The 16,711-nt window shown below is 46.9% G+C and overlaps 2 protein-coding genes across 3 annotated transcripts in view; one reads left to right on the top strand and one right to left on the bottom strand.

The window, feature by feature from the left end:
• The window catches only part of C1D (C1D nuclear receptor corepressor), a 31,823-nt gene extending 24,228 nt beyond the window's left edge, over positions 1 to 7,595 (bottom strand). Inside the window, exon 1 of one of the 2 annotated variants that reach the window (XM_088477256.1) lies at positions 7,379 to 7,595. The gene's annotated coding sequence lies outside the window, so the exon portion shown is untranslated. Of the gene's footprint in view, positions 1 to 7,360 lie in introns of both variants that reach the window. The other variant, XM_088477255.1, reaches the window with a different exon arrangement.
• Positions 7,596 to 7,894: 299 nt separating this feature from the next.
• LOC148518205 (uncharacterized) overlaps positions 7,895 to 16,711 on the top strand; it is a 108,481-nt gene continuing 99,664 nt past the window's right edge. The window contains exons 1-3 of the mRNA XM_088477509.1: positions 7,895 to 7,948; positions 11,769 to 11,965; positions 15,211 to 15,415. Of these exons, the coding sequence (XP_088333635.1) occupies positions 11,804 to 11,965; positions 15,211 to 15,415 (367 nt within the window). The 5' untranslated portion in view covers positions 7,895 to 7,948; positions 11,769 to 11,803. The remainder of the gene's footprint in view (positions 7,949 to 11,768; positions 11,966 to 15,210; positions 15,416 to 16,711) is intronic.

A 16,711-nucleotide genomic window follows, 5' to 3' on the forward strand; every position in this document is an offset into this window, starting at 1 on the left:
TATGTGACACTTGTATATCTGTGTGTGACAGACTATAATCGTAGCCCTTCACATGCTGATTGAGAGACACCGACCTGCCTGGGACTTCAGGATCTACTGAAACTGGATTTCCTGAAACTGGGGAAAACAGATGCACCATGCCTAAAATACAGAATTATATGTAAAAATGAAGTGTTTTTCCCTCACACGCCTCCTCTATTATGTAGTGTTCCTCCCAGTGACTGAAAAATGTAAGTGATTTTGCCTTTGTAGGACATAACCTGGTTTTTATGGAACATTTTGGATAAGAGATCCCTTACCTGTATTTCTATAAACAATAAGAAATCACTGGTTGCATTATCTGATAGCACTATTCATACACTGGTATGGGATGGAGATTAAACGATTTGTTAAAATGTGAGTCATATATAAGACACCAGAGGGATACTTGCCACGCACGCAATGGGGCGTAAGTAATATGGCAGTAAGTTACTTGAAATAACTGCCGGTCACTCACACTGCGAATGGCTACGCTGCACGGCCGTACACGCCGTGCAATTGCGGCGTAGTGCGACTTATACGCATGCGCAATGGTAATCAATCACTCAAACTGCGTAAATATTGGAATTGCCTCCGCTGCTGAAATCAGACCCACGGTCTGAATTTACCTGCAATCTTTTTATCAACATGCACAGAGACGGGTATATACTACACAAACAGGAGTACATTTAACTTTGCATCAGCGATTACATTATATACAGTATATTATATATAAACTCGCTGAAATGTCAGAATCTTAAAGTCACAGATGTTTTAACACTAACAAGTGAAAGTTCACTGAACTAATTTTTTTTTTTTTACATTTAAAAGCAATGGTTCAATATGCCATACGCTGTACAGAAAGATCAAACATTCTTGGGAGCCTCAAAGGAGAAGCGATTACAAATTATTTATTTTATAGGATATTTTTTATTTTATTTCTTCAGTTAAAGTTTTGAGAATATCCTTCAATGTGAAACTAATTGCCAGGCAAGATTCCCCCCCCTCAAACATAACTAAACAATGCGATTGTATAAAACAAAAGTGCGGAAAGGTCATGACACGGAGCATGAGCCAGTTTCGTAGTCACTACAGAAGAAAGTGTCCATTTATAGGCACTTTTAATCTGTGCAGGATACGGTATAAATTAGACAAGTAACCACATCAATAACGTTGAACAATGACTGGCAGCCGGTAGAGAAAGTAAACGCAGATTTTGCTCTCCTCCTTGGCAGGGAGATTTCCTCACACAGGTTAGGGGCACAGGGCCAACTTACACTGCACAAGCCTCACTTTTAAAGGCTTCAAATGTTCACAGGATGAACCTATAAGCACATTTTTGATTTTTACACTGAAATAACCATTAGAAGGGAAAGGTACGTCTCAATTTATGGTGAAATCATCTACAATTGCCTGGAGCCAAACACAGCTGCTGTATCCTTTAAGTCGGGGATGGGGAACCTCCCACCCGCGGGCCTTATAAGGCCCCTGGAATCATTTGGTCTGGCCCTCTGAGCTTTTTTCTGCTAGGCTCATTTGGCTAGCAGGGTGCCTAGAATGGTACACTGCAGTCAGAATCTATGCAGAAGTGCCACCTGGAGCATCCTTAGGATGCTTCAGACGGTGTCACCGCTGCCCTTACAGCTCCACGGAGCATCCTCAAGATGCTCCGGACATTGCTGTAATCACCTGCAATTGTAGCCCCGCCCCCATGTAACGTCACGTGGAGGGGCATGGCCTGAACCAGGCACGCAAATGATGTTAAATATATCAAAATGGCCCTCAGCAGAAAAAACAGGTTCCCCACCCCTGCTTTAAGTAATAGTAATAATACCAATAATATTTAATCAAAAATTAGGATGTTAATTGCACACTGGACTTGGTCCTATTGGACAGGGGGAGCTGCGCTTACAGAAGAAGGGTGTCTGACCTAGCACTATACAGTAAAAATTAGGTAGTAATTGCGCTCTATGTCCCCCTTAATGTTGTGTGCTGGTGAATAGAGTTCAAAAGAAGAGTAATGCAATAGTGGTAATAATACAGATAAAGTTTACTTGTAAGCATTTAAAATATGCACATAAACGAGCATTAAATATATACAAGACAAATTTATGCAGTAGAAATTGGAAGTGCCTACAGCAATGAGATTGGATTGATGAAAAAAATGTAATAATAAACATGTACTGTACATATAAGATGAAAGATTGCAATTGTATAAAGTCTTTATACCAGGGTGTACAGTGCCCTGTGAGGTGTGGTGGAGGGCACACTATAGAGTACTGCTGTTGTTGGTTACTGGGGGATGGTGTAGGTTAAGGCAGGTATCCAGGTACAATGATAATTGGTTGATGGGAGTTTAGAGAGAGTTCATATCTGACTGTGGGGTCCCACTAGTCAGTATGTGGCTGCTGAGAGATGGTAAAGTGGATTAAGGTGCCCGGGGTTGGATCTTCTTTAGGCAACAGTACGGCACCGGAGGAGTCGGGGGATGGGAGTCTCTCAGCTGAGAGGATCACAGCCTGGTGTGTGTAGCAGCGCCCGTCCGAGTGAAAAGGCGAGCACCGCCGACAAACGTGAGGCGAACCGCAATAGCCTGGGGAGGAGGCGTGATGGTTGTGGGCAGAGGCACACATGGGGGCAGGCAGAGATACATGTAGGGGTTGGGGCAGAGGCACACATGGGGGGCAAGCAGAGATACATGTAGGGGTTGGGGCAGAGGCACACATGGGGGGCAGGCAGAGATACATGTAGGGATTGGGGCAGAGGCACACATGGGGGGCAGGCAGAGATACATGTAGGGATTGGGGCAGAGGCACACATGGGGGGCAGGCAGAGATACATGTAGGGATTGGGGCAGAGGCACACATGGGGGGCAGGCAGAGATACATGTAGGGGTTGGGGCAGAGTCACACATGGGGGGCAGGCAGAGATACATGTAGGGGTTGGGGCAGAGGCACACATGGGGGGCAGGCAGAGATACATATAGGGGTTGGGGCAGAGGCACACATGGGGGGCAGGCAGAGATACATATAGGGGTTGGGGCAGAGGCACACGGGGGGCAGGCAGAGATACATATAGGGGTTGGGGCAGAGGCACACATGGGGGGCAGGCAGAGATACATATAGGGGTTGGGGCAGAGGCACACATGAGGGGCAGGCAGAGATACATATAGGGGTTGGGGCAGAGGCACACATGAGGGGCAGGCAGAGATACATATAGGGGTTGGGGCAGAGGCACACATGAGGGGCAGGCAGAGATACATATAGGGGTTGGGGCAGAGGCACACATGAGGGGCAGGCAGAGATACATATAGGGGTTGGGGCAGAGGCACACATGGGGGGCAGGCAGAGATACATATAGGGGTTGGGGCAGAGATACATGTAGGGGTTGGGGCAGAGGCACACATGAGGGGCAGGCAGAGATACATATAGGGGTTGGGGCAGAGATACATATAGGGGTTGGGGCAGAGGCACATGGGGGGCAGGCAGAGATACATATAGGGGTTGGGGCAGAGGCACACATGGGGGGCAGGCAGAGATACATATAGGGGTTGGGGCAGAGGCACACATGTGGATGGGGGGGAGAGAGAGACTATAAATATATCTATCTATCTATCTATATATATATAGCCATTGACAGGCATATTGTACTTGGTGGTAAGGATTGGGTGGGGGTGTCAATGAACTGCAGCTAATTATTTCACTTGTGATTCTGTGAGGAGACCTGGAAAACATGCACTGTTTGTGGTCCAGAGGACAGAGTTTGAGAACCTGTGCACTAGACGATATGTCGTCGAATCCAGCTGATCGGAGTGACATATTGGGCACATCATCTAGTGTGTACCCGCTATGTCCATGACGACGCACGCTTAGAAGGTTGGATGGGGGAGGGGAGCTTGCACGAGCACATCAATGATGCGTTAAATGGTAAAATAACAATGAAAGTCGACAGGAAAAAAAAAAAAAGTCATAACTAACAGAGGGAGGACCGAACCAGACAATCCATTCAATAAAAATATACATAAAAGAAAAAAATAAATAAATATGGTGGAAAATATAATAATCATGATGAACACTAAAGGAATTAAATGCAAAATTCATACAAACAAAAAGGGATATAAAATAAAAGCGATGCATGGCAATGGTTACTTAAGGACAGAGAGCTGCAAACTCAAATTGATTGTTACTACTACCTCTAACCATGAAATGTGAGGACAATCAACACTGACAAAGTATCTGCTAGGAATACAGCAACACAGTACAATGTCCCTTCCCCTACAGCAGCATAGTAGGCACACATCTCTGTGTCTGTTCCTACACTATGTCATACACAGTATATCAACAGCACCAAACACCCCTTTATGTAAAGGTGCGTACACACCGGGCGATTGAAGTGGATGACTGAACGATAACGATATTGTTAAGTCGTTCGCTTTATCGTCAATTTTTTCACCAAAACGATGAACGATAACGATGAATGACCAACGATGTGCCCCCAGTAGTAGCCTCCCCCCTGCACTGCCCCCAGTAGTAGTCGTGCCCCAAGTAGTAGTCATGCCCCCAGTAGTAGCATTCCCCCAGCAGTGCCCCCAGTAGTGATAACCCCCAGCAGTAATCCCAGACAGACACACACTGAAGAAAAAAGAAAAACCTCCACTTACCTTAATCCCTGCTTCTCTGTCCCCCGGGCCGGCCCGCTCTGCATGATGGGAGAGACGTGATGACATCTCTCCCATCACTCACTGCGGGAGCCGGAAAATGGAGCTCATGAGTGAGCTCCAGCCTGGCTCCAGCAGCCAATGAGAGTCTGCCTGACTGACTCTCATCGGCTGCTAAAACAAACACACAGCTGGCGGCTGTGTGTTTGTTCCTAGTAGTGTAGTGCGGACTGCACTTATGTGCGGTCCACACTACACATTATTCCAGCGGCGCCCTGCAGTGTCCGGTGCTCTTAGGCAGCTGCCTAAGTTTGCCTAGTGGTAGTGCCGGCCCTGCGTCTAGTGTGTATGCACCTTAACTCTGAGTAGCTGATATGTAAACAGAGCACTGCACAGCACCACTTCTCTTCTACTTTACACGGTCTCTGGAAATCCTATTCAAATGTTGGCAACAGGGGTGGTAATCACCCGATCAGCGTCACTATCACACACAGATGTTCATAACCTAAATATGTTTTTACCATACCTCACCCTAGTACAGTAGAGTATCCGTTTGGACACTAGTACAGTATAGGTAGATAACATCCAGAAAACAGTATTTTAAAATCGTAAAATATGTAATAAATGTATTGTCCAGGTTGACTCACTAGTCTGTATCTGACATCTCCACACCAGACACTACGCGCCATTCTCCAGTCAAATAATAGTGTCATTAGTGCCCTGTGTTTCTAATTACGGAATATAGGTCATTTCAAAAACTTGCTTTAAGGGTCTGTTTAATTGCCTAGTTCTACAAGTCAGAGATCAGGCACTTTCCCATGTCCTGGTGTCATTATTGCCTAGCCCCTTCTCCCTCAGAGGCTTTATTGCCCATTAGCTCATCACACTAGGGTATCTGCTTAACTATTAATGGGGGCGATTCAATTCAACGGGAGTTAAATAGCGCCAGAGAGGGAGCTCCCTGAGTATTCAATTCACCGAGATGTTTACTCCGACAGAAAGCAATTAAGCCGGAGAATGACGGTTTTCAAGACTTCACCTGGGGGTTTAGTCACGAGAACGAGCATTCTCTGACAAAAGTGCCGGCCTTGAGGCTGCTAGCGCCGCACTTAGCCGGAAATCAGCCTCGGAGCCAGCACTATAGTCAGATTTCTCCTCGCACCCGTGGGTGAAGACGGCAACCGCAGGCTGTGAGGGCAGGGCGCTTTTGCTAAAACAGCCTAGCGGGAACGCAAGTATCAAATTGTGAGACTGAATAAAAGCATGTGGTGTGCCTGTATTATCCCTGCCCATGATTGTCCTACATCCTGCCTGGCAAGTGTTTTTTTTTTTTTGCCACACGTGCATCAATGATACATGCCGGTGTCTCCACAAGAACCACAAAAAGTATATATATATATATATATATATATATATATATATATAAAAAAAAGATAAATTTGTATAATAAACATTACACACCTAGAGCAAAATTTGGAATTTTACCAACACTTTCATCCTGCATACCAGAAATTAGCTGCAAAAAAAGTGTCACCATCTTAAAGTAAATCACTATGCACTGTGACTTCTAGCGAATGTCACTCCTCTCCGTACATAGGGCCTGATTCAGCATGGATCGCAACTGCAAAAGCGTACACAGATCGATTGGTGGTGCGCACTACGCATGTGTATGCAGTGAAGTGTGCGTGAGTTAGCATCGCGATCACTCAAGCAGAATAAGAACCATCGCAGTGAGTGACAGGCTATGAGCGTTTGGGGGTGGTGACGGGGGAGTGGTCGGAGAAACGCAGGAGTGCCTGTCCGTATGAACGCCGTTTCCTGGGCGTGCATAAATTAGCCATTTGCAATTTAAGATCAGACCTGTTATAGTTGTGCGTGAGAGGCCGATGTTACTCAATGGTACCGATGTATATGCAGGACTGCGAGGCCTTACGAATTGCGAAAGCAGTAGCGGGCGTCTCCATGCTGGCTGTGTGATGGCTTTGCTTTTGCATTCATTTGCATATTATTGCAGCAGACCTCCGTGCGATTACGGAGTTGCGATCCACGCTGGATCAGGCCCATAGTTGCATAAAAAGGGGCGATAGTATAAGGGAGTAAATCAGGCTCCCACAGCTAAGGTTAGTATCTATTCATGTAATGCAGGCTATGTGCAAGTGCGTGCAGAAACCAGTTGCCGCCAATTGATTTTTATGCCGGCCAACGCAGAAGTCATCGCAGTATCATCACATGCACCATTCCCATGCTAGGTGCAGGAGGAACATCAGAAACAGGCCTCCCTTCTCAAAATCGTACAGCTGCGCCATTTAAAGGATAATAATAATACGCGCCAGTGACACTCCCATAAGTCAGGGTGGTTATGTGCGATCACATTGTCACCGCCCAGTTCACATAAAGTACCCACCAATTCAGAATAGAACGGACATTGCAAAGATGCGCTGTATGCAAAAATTCGCCTTTTATGTCTGCGAACAGAGTCGCGAGACTCAGAATCAGCCCCCGAGTGTAAAAGTAAACGTTTCATAAAATAATATTTCACTCTGATTAGCATTTAAATAAGAAAAAATAAATAAATCACTAAAAAACAAAGCTACTATGTACAATCCACCCTCATCTACAGCACAGCAAAGCCAGGCATTGCACCCATTACACACAAACACACCAGCTGGCAAAGCTACACGTTACCTGGTAGGCAGCACTTACAACTTCAAAGCACACATGTAGAATAACGTTGGACAGTAACTGATGACGTCAGGGTATAGCTACGGAAAGATCTAGCTGTAACCCATGTTCTCTACCTGGTCTCACAGGAAGTACGTATGTCATGTTGCAAAGGATTATGGGGATTGTAGTTTTCTCTCTCTTTTTTTTTTTTTTTTTTACAGCAATTTGGTGTTTGCTCCCCCGGGTTCTCCAATAGCTCAGTTCTGTGGAACTAGAAGTACCAATATGACCTGTCAGTCGAAGCCTGGGACTTGTAACTCCTATTACAGTAATCATCTGTTATGATGCAGTCCCATGTCTTAAAAGTGTTTTATAACCATGACGACCGCGTCCTAAACCACAGCGTCGTGCTTGCAAGCTAAACCAAATGTATTTCCTTTTAGGCACAGAATTTAGATCTGTGGCCATTTAACTGGAGAGCAAAATGAATGTAAAGCGAACGATCGGCTACAACAAAATGGCGCCTCTGGCGGGGACATATATTTCTGCCTGCCCCATACATATAACCCTGTGATCACCTGCCTGAGACAGACAGCGCGGCTCAGAGAAGTACTTTCTTTTATTCTCTATTAAATCAGTGTCTACAGTACAATAAGTGGATAAAATAACCTGTGTATTTGTACCTTTGTATAATGCATGTGCTCAACATTTTTACTTTTTTTTTAAATGATAATAAATAAGTATCTTCATTAATGTTTTCTATAAATAACCTCTGGTAATACAGTTTTGTAATAAATTAATGTATATTACATTTTTACAGACTTTGGTAAGTAGGCTGGCATTTTTATTAAACCTTTATTAAACCATTAATTTGCCAATAAAGTATACTTTAACAAAATGTCTATATCTCTTTACATGTTTAGTATTTATAATTTGTAAACTTTATTTACACTAAAATTCATTTACATGTTAATCTTAATCTTGTTATTTGAATGCTATATATGGATAGACTACATTTGAGTTTCTCCCAAACATGGCAAGCTAGATTGCAGCTTTTACTATATTAACCAGTTTGAACAGACAAGTTGCAACCGGCAAGCCTCCCACCCTTCCCCCCCCAGAGTAAAGATAGAAAACCCCGAAGCGTGGGGGCCGGCAACGAGAGTTCCGCTGAATTGCGTCATCGTGGCCCCGCTCCCTGCTTCAGAATGCCGTTAATTTCGTCATTGTGAAGAGGGGGCGGGACCACGATGACGCAATCGCGCGGTCACGCCCGGAAGGAGGGAGCTGAATGTCGGTAAGTATGAGTTGTAACCTTGCAGCTCTGTTATGCCCCTTTCAGACTTAGGAGCTAATTCAGACCCGCCCGCTAGGATGCGATCGCTCGTAGCTGGCCGATATTTGCAATCTGCGCATACGTATGTATCACAATGCGCGTACGCGAACCAGTGTGAGAGATCGGAAAGCGCTCTCTCGCTCGCCCAGCATTGACAGCCCAGTTGAATGAGTGACTGGAGAGGCCGTTTCTAGGTGGTAACAGGGGCAGGCCACTAGAAACGGGGGAGTAGAGGTACGAACGCAGGTGTGCCTGAGTGTTTCAGCGCATTTACATAGACGTGCATAATTTACAGGCAGCGTCATAGTACACATCACATGGTTGTATTTCACACTGAAGTGATCGCAGTGCTTGTGGGCAGGTATAGTCAACCTCAAGAGCTGCGAGCACATCCGATGGTGCTTGATGTACCAATGTCTTCATGCACTTCCAGAACATGGCGTGCGCAAGAGGGCGTCTTATGACTGGTTGGTGGGCGTCTACATACACAAAGTGATCGCACATCAAAACATAGTGGACGTGCTAATGCCTTGCCGTACGATCGCCTGCCTTGCTGGGCGGCGTGCGTTAGATTTGCATACCATGGGAGCGAGCGAAATCATCTAGAGAGCGGGTCTGAATGAGCTCCTTAAGCCTAAGCGTTTTGTGCATGAGCGCATCAACCCAGGTCTGGCGTTAGTCTGAAAGGTGCGACCTGGGTAGACAGTACCAGGTCCGCGACCCTGCTAGCTGGCAGAGTTTTTCCCAGGACTTGCAACCCAGGTCCACAGTTCAAGTGTGAAAGGTGTGACCTGGGTTTTGATGACCCGGTTCATACCTAAACAAACTGATTGGTCGAGGACAGTGGCGCTTGGAGAGAAGATGACCTGCAAGCGCTCACTGAATGCCGGAAGACCTTGGTCACTGCAAGACCCGGGTCCGGTGTGAAGGTTGCCGACCCGGGAATAACCTGGGTCTCCCCCCTTAGTGTGAAAGGGTTAGCCTTGCTTTAACCCGTGCTCGGTGTCCCAGGTCCTAGCCGGGTTGAAGCCGGGATTTGGTGACCACCCACAGCTATAGCAAGCGTCCATGATGTTATGTATATATGTTATATATATATATATATATATATACACAAACAAGTACAATCCAAAATACAGGCACTCCACAACCGAAGACATGCCAGGGTGCTCAATCCCAAACAAACATATTACAGGGAAACATGTGGACGGCACTCCATGGACTTGATTCTCAACAATAAATTACACACAGGCCCTGATTCAGAGCCGGACGCTCTGACAGAGCGCTCACTCTGAATCAGGGCCATCCCTGCTCCTTTTTGGAGCAGCCTCCTGGGCGCTCGCATAGCTGTGGGTGACCACCCACAGCTATAGCGAGCGGCCAAAATGATGGTCAAGACCATCGCGACCATCGGGCTTGCGACGAGACCCTTGTGGTAGGGTCTCCTTGCCGCAAGTCCAAGAGTGCTTTCGGCTCAAACAGAGCCGAAAGCACTCCCACTGACATCACTTGTGATGTCAGTGGGGCCGGCCCCAGACGGTAGGCGTTCCCATGGGAACGCCTCCGGGGGCGTGCTGTCACTCAACATCGACAGCACGCCCCCTTTGGTACGAGACCTGGAGCAACGGCTTGACAGTCGCTATCCAGGTCTCGTGCACGACGGAGCCGCCTCCGTCGTGCGCATGCGCACTGGGCCACCATCGACCCGCTTGCGAGCGCTTAGCACTCGCGAGCGGGTCTGAATCAGGCCTCTAGTTCTTTATAGTGCATATATTTGCACAGCGCATGCTCCAAAAGCAAGTTACATGCAATACATAGTCGTTTTCATTCCATTAGCAGCTTCACTTGCGACTGAAGGGACACAACTGGGCTGGGAGATAGCGTTCTCACGTAGACTAAGTTCAGATAGGACGTGTCAACGGAATGGCGAGTTCTGCAGAGTTAAGAAGCATACATACTTAACGATATGCTCCATAAGCGATACCGTTAAGTCTTTCCCCTCCACTGCTGGGCTCAATGTCGTTAACGACATTGAGCATACGCACTGAAAGGGGATGCAGTCAGGAAGCCGACGGTCGAAATGCAGACCGCCGGCTTCCCGACTGTCTAATCCCGGCAGGGGTCTAATGACAGGCGTCGAAATCCCGACGCCTGTCATTTTACCTACGCCAGGAGCCCGAACTAAGGTAAGTCTGGCAGCGATGCGGACAGCCTTAGGGGAGAGTGTTAGGTTAGGGGCTCCCGGGGGGGACTTAGGGCTAGGCACCCCCTGGGAGGGTTAGGATTAGGCTAAGGGAAGGGGGGGTTAGGGTTAGGCACCCCCGGGGGGGAGGTTAGGGTTAGGCAACCCCCGGGAGACTTAGGTTTAGGCTGCGGGGAAGGGGGGGTTAGGTTTAGGCACTTACAGGGGGGTTAGGGTTAGACACCCCTAAGGGAGGGTTAGGGGGGCGTAGTGTTAGTAATAGTTAAAATACTTGCCTGTCGGGATCTTCACTGCCGGTCTTCCGGCGTTGGGATTTGAACCTCCGGTGCTATTTCATACCGATCCCACTGAAAGATATCGTTCAGTGACTGCACCCTCCCTACCTCATCCCCGTTTTGCAGATCCTGACTATATTGTCAGGTTGCCCTGCAAGTACGGGCGATGAAAGACATCGTTAACGATCTGAGGCAGCGCGCATCGTTAACAATGTCTTGTAGCGTTCCCGCTAGGCTGTTTTAGCGGGGCGCGACGCCCTGCCCTCACAGCCTGCGGGTGCCGTGGAGTGGCAGCGGGAGCTGCGGGTGGAGAAACATGCCGTGACCCGGTCACCACCGGAGAATAGACGTCGGGCGCATGCGCCCGGCATCTATTCTCCCTTTCTGCAGCGCTTGGGGGCTGTAATTGCGCAAAAAAAAAAATTGTGATAAAGTCCAAAAAATTTTGAAAAAGTTTTTATTTTGCATGTGAAAAGTTAATTGAATTCTCCCCATTGTTTCTGCAAAAAATGTAAATAAAACATTTATATGTGTCTTTATTTGTTCATTTATTACTTGTCAGTGTCTGATGTGTTTTATATCTGTATTAATGGAAATATAATTTGTGCAATGCAGATTGTGGCTTTAGCTGTTCATGCGAAGTGGTAGAAATGAACAATTGTGACCTTGAAAAGCTTTTTGTATCCGGAGTAAAGTTGGAACCTCCTTTCAAACCGGACATCATGAGCTACAAGGCGACAGTCCCCTGTCAGCTGACACGGATTAGTGTGGATGCGTGTCCTAGTGACACGGCAGCTTCCTACACATTGCTGGTGAGTTCAGCTTAGAAGAGAGTATCATATAAAAACCAGAGAGCTTGTAGACTCTGCATCACTACCTAGGTCTCAGTTATCATTACTGTGCTCCAGGCAGCAACATATTAGGAACTTAAAGTAGGCAGAACCAAATCAGCTGTAGACAGGGTCAACACTAAAGTGGGTGGGATTCAAATCATTTTTCCTGCCAGTGTAAAAGAGAAAAATTACTCAGGCTACCAGTACTCAAAACTTTAGGTTGCCCCATCCATAGTGGTGGTGGGCATGCTCTTACCCCCAAGAATAGGTTCCATGCTCCTTTGCCCATTTCTACATTTTCACGTGGGCAAGGGTGGCTTTCAAACAAATAATACACATACTTTTAATTATAGCTGTGAGAACTTTCCTCTAGTAGCATCAACAATTCAATAAATATATATAGATTTTTTTAATTAAACCAAAAAAATATCCTGTGAATGGACCATACAAAATGTAGTAGTGTGTGACTCAGCGGGGATTTAGTCATTAGATCGACATTAACAGTGTCAACATTAATAATGTGGACACCGCAATGTCGACAGTTATAGGTAATTGTCAGAATGTCAACATCGTCAGAATGTTGGCATCAGGGATAGGCTACAGGTTGGGTTAGGTGTCAGGATTCTGGGCTGAATTGCCTGATAGATCCTTATCCAGTGGTAGCTGTGTCAGTTTTCAGCTGACTTGCTCAACCAATGGACAGTTACCTGGGGGTATAAACAGGACTCCAGGTGAACAGGTAATTGCCTGATCAACTTTGTTATTCCCAGATGGTTGCTGTTTGCTTTATCCAGGTTTCACATTAAATCTTCCAGAGACTCTTCACAGTGGTATTTCCAGTATATGCTCTGTACATCTGCTATGTACTCTGGGCCTGATTCAGAGCCGCTCGTAAGCGGCCGCTCGTTCGCTCCGAGTGATGTTCGCACATCTGCGCGTGCATATGGGTTGTAATGCGCATGCGCCAACCAGTCAGTGCGGTCGGAAATCGTGTGCTTGCAAAATAGCGAATGCCTGCTAATTTGAGTGACAGGATGAGGCGTTTGTGGGTGGTAACAGGGGAAAGTGTTTGAAAACGGGGAGTGGAGATCCGAACGCAGGCGTGCCAAACGGTCAAAACGGGCGTTTTAAGGGTGTGCATAATTAACAAAGCAGCGTCATCGACCACCACGTCACTTGGTTGTCTTTTAGCCTGAACTGCTCGCATGATTGCGGTAGGAAAATGCCACCACAAGAATAGCGAGCAGTTCATACGCCTTTCGATGTACTCGATTAATCAAATAAATAGCGGAGATGACGTATGATGCGAGCGGCCAAGGGACGTCTTTACAAAATAGCGAGCGCATGTTTCGTTCGCTCGTTCAGACATAGAGGCGTCAACAGACCGCAAAGAGCGAGCACTTAATTTAAATATCCGGACCCTTTTTCAGAACGACCGTCCGCAAATAGCGTCCGGCTCTGAATCAGGCCCTGAGTCCTGTGTATTATTTACAAAGTGACTTTGCCAGTGTATTATTTACAAAGTGCCATATCCTTGTGCAGCAGTGTAATAGTACATCCTTGCCTGTTTGCTATTTACAAAGTGCTATATCCTTGTGCAGCAGTGTGATAGAACACCTTTCTCCTGTTTGCTATTTATAAGAGCCTTATCCATGTACAGAAGTGCTACAGTACACTTTGCCTGTGTGTGCTAATTCATATGCCTTTTGCCTGTGTGAGCTACTTACCAGTGTCATATCCTTGTGCATCAGTGTACAGACACCACGTCATCCAAACTGTTGCAATCACCACTCTCCTTCAGTGACTGCAGCATATCCTCACTTCCCTCCAGTACTAGCTGCATAACACACTCCTCAGTGGATTCTCTCCCTCTGGTCTGCCACAGCACCTCTTCAGGAAACATCTCTATTGTGCTTCTCTGTACTAGTGGTACAGAGATTATATTTCCAGTGGGTCAAAGTGGTGTCTCTTTCTCTATTCCCACTTGCATCGGATCTCTGACCTGGGGACCGCGACCTGCTTACCGGATGCTCGTGAACGAGGAGACTGAACATCCAGGCCCCTCCCTCCTGACTCCTTCATTGACTTGGGACCACAACTACCAGTCCCTCAGTAGGGGACTCCAGGACACTAAATGTGACATTAGGCACTAGAGGGAAGTTAGGGTACGGGTGGGGGGGTTAAGGTTAGGCCCTTTAGGGAGTGTTGAAGGTAGGGTTTAGGGATAAGGGAAGAATACTCACCATAAAATACAGAGAGCATTTTAGGGACATAAAAAATGCAAAGAACATACTAGTGTCTACCATACAATAAAAAAAAGCATCTTAGTCACTAGAATTCAATACAGAGAGAGTGTCCTAATTAGTGCCACATAGTACATAGAGTATTATAGTTTCTGTTATACAACACGGCATCCTAGTGACCATCATACCATACAGATAGCATCCTCCTGGTTCATATACAATTATTGACTTATATACAATACAGAGAGCCTTCCAAGGAAGTATATGCAATATAAAGAGGATGTTACTGGCCAGTATACAATATAGAGAGCATTTTTAGTGATCACCATACAATAAATATAGCATTTTAGTCAGCCTTGTACAATACAGAGAAAATCTTAGCTACCGCCATACAATACAAAGAGCAGCCTAGTGACAGATATAATAATGTTCACGCTAGGTTGTTTTAGCGGAGTGCCACGCCCTGTCCGATTTTTACAGGGCAAACTGTGCCCTGCCCTTTTACCGGCGCCCTGCTAAAGCAGCCTGCCCCCTACCGTTTTGCCGCCACGTGGATAGATGTCGTGCGCATGTGCACAGCATTTACTCACATTAAGGGTGAGCTTGGGGGAAGCTCAGCATCTCTGTAAGGTGCTGGGCACGCCCCCATTAGTGAAGCAGCCGGCTGAGCACGCCCCTTCAACGGCCGGTCACGTCCCCTTTTCGGACTGCACCCGTGCATCCTGCCAGCCCCAAATCCTGGCTGGACGGCTATGTAATAACATACAAGAACAACCTAGTGATTAATATATATTACATATAGCATCCAAGTGATGGCCGTATAATGCAGAGACCAGTGTACAGTCACACACGCCTAGGCTATGCTCAAGTTGTTCTTTACACAGGTTTCCTCCACCATGGGTTAGACAAACAGAATGCACACATGAAAAATGTTTGCATTTAAACACATCTACTTACTTCATGTTTTAATTGTTTGCCTAGGGAGGCGGTGGTTCCAAGTGTATGACACTGAAAGATGGCATCAATGACGTGGTTCTAGAAGTGACTGCTGAAGATGGGACTATCAAGAAATATACTTTAGAAATCACTAAACTATCCACAAGCCATGCTTCACTTGAAGGAATTAATCTGTCTGAGGACCTGAATCTTGTTCCGTCATTTGATCAAGATGTCTTTGAATATTCATGTACGTCTGTTTATATCTCATATTATAAGCTTTAATGTGATCATTATTTTCTAGGACGCTAGGAACTACCTATGCACTGCAACACATCAATAGGCCGATGCGGGATGTAGACCGATTACCGGCGACCGGGATGCTGGCCGACGGAATCCTGATCGTAGAAGCCCGACTGGGGACTAAAGACAGGCGGCAAAATCATAACGCCTATCTTTAGCCCCACGTTGAAATCCCGACAGCCGGCATCCCGAATGAAGGTAAGCGGGGATAGGTTAGGTCAGGGATGGGGAACCTCAGGCCCGGGGGCCGTATAAGGCCCACGGAATCATTTGGTCTGGCCCTCAGAGATTTTTTCTGCTAGACTCATCTGGCTAGCAGGGTGACTAGAATGGCACCCTGCAGCCAGAATCTGTGCAGCAGTGCCGCCTGGAGCGTCCTTAGGATGCTTCAGACGGTCACACCGCTGCCCTTACAGCTCCCCGGAGCATCCTCAGGATTCTCCGGGTATTGCTGTAATCACCGACGATTGTGGCCCCGCCCCCACGTGATGTCACACGGAGGGGGCATGGCCTGCACCGGGCCCGCAAATAATGTTATATATATAAAAATGGCCCTCGGCAGAAAAAAAGTACACTACCCCTAGGTTAGGTGATAGCCGCAGAAGGGGGAGGGGGTGGAGAGGGTTAGGTTCAGGCACCCCTGAGTGGACTTAGGGATAGGCACACCCCGGGGAGGGTTAGGGTTAGGCTACGGGGAGGTGGGGTTGCGGTTAGGCACCACAGGGGGGTGTTAGGCACTGGGAGGTTTAGGGTGCAGGAAGGGGGGGGTTAGGGTTATAGGGTTAGGCATCACCGGAGGGAGGTTAGGCACCACTAACGTAGGATGCGGAGAGGGGTAGCGATGGTATACTTACCGCTCGTCGGGATCTTCAGTTATCTGGATGTTGGTATTGAGCCACCGGTATTTCATACCGATTCTGGCTGATGCACAGTCAGTGTTACGCCAGTTGTGTAGTGTATCTTACATACATTTGTACGGCACATGCCTAGAATAGTGTGTGTATGTGTCCATGTAGCTTTGCACAGCTCAGCCACTTACTCCTGCAGTCGTGTGGAATGGGGCAGGATGGTGGCGTTTGAGTGCCAAGTACAGTTGCAGACTGGCAAAAAGAAGCATATATGCATGGCAATGGCATATTATTGCAGGTGGTCAGGAGCAGGTGCGATTCATGATGATAATAACGTACACTGCCACTAGCAAACTGTTTGTGATTGGTTGTTTGTGAGCACTCTGCTGACGCTG

This window comes from Taudactylus pleione, unplaced genomic scaffold (assembly GCF_031769625.1).
Source record: "Taudactylus pleione unplaced genomic scaffold, aTauple2 ptg000201l, whole genome shotgun sequence".
Classification (NCBI taxonomy): domain Eukaryota; kingdom Metazoa; phylum Chordata; class Amphibia; order Anura; family Myobatrachidae; genus Taudactylus; species Taudactylus pleione.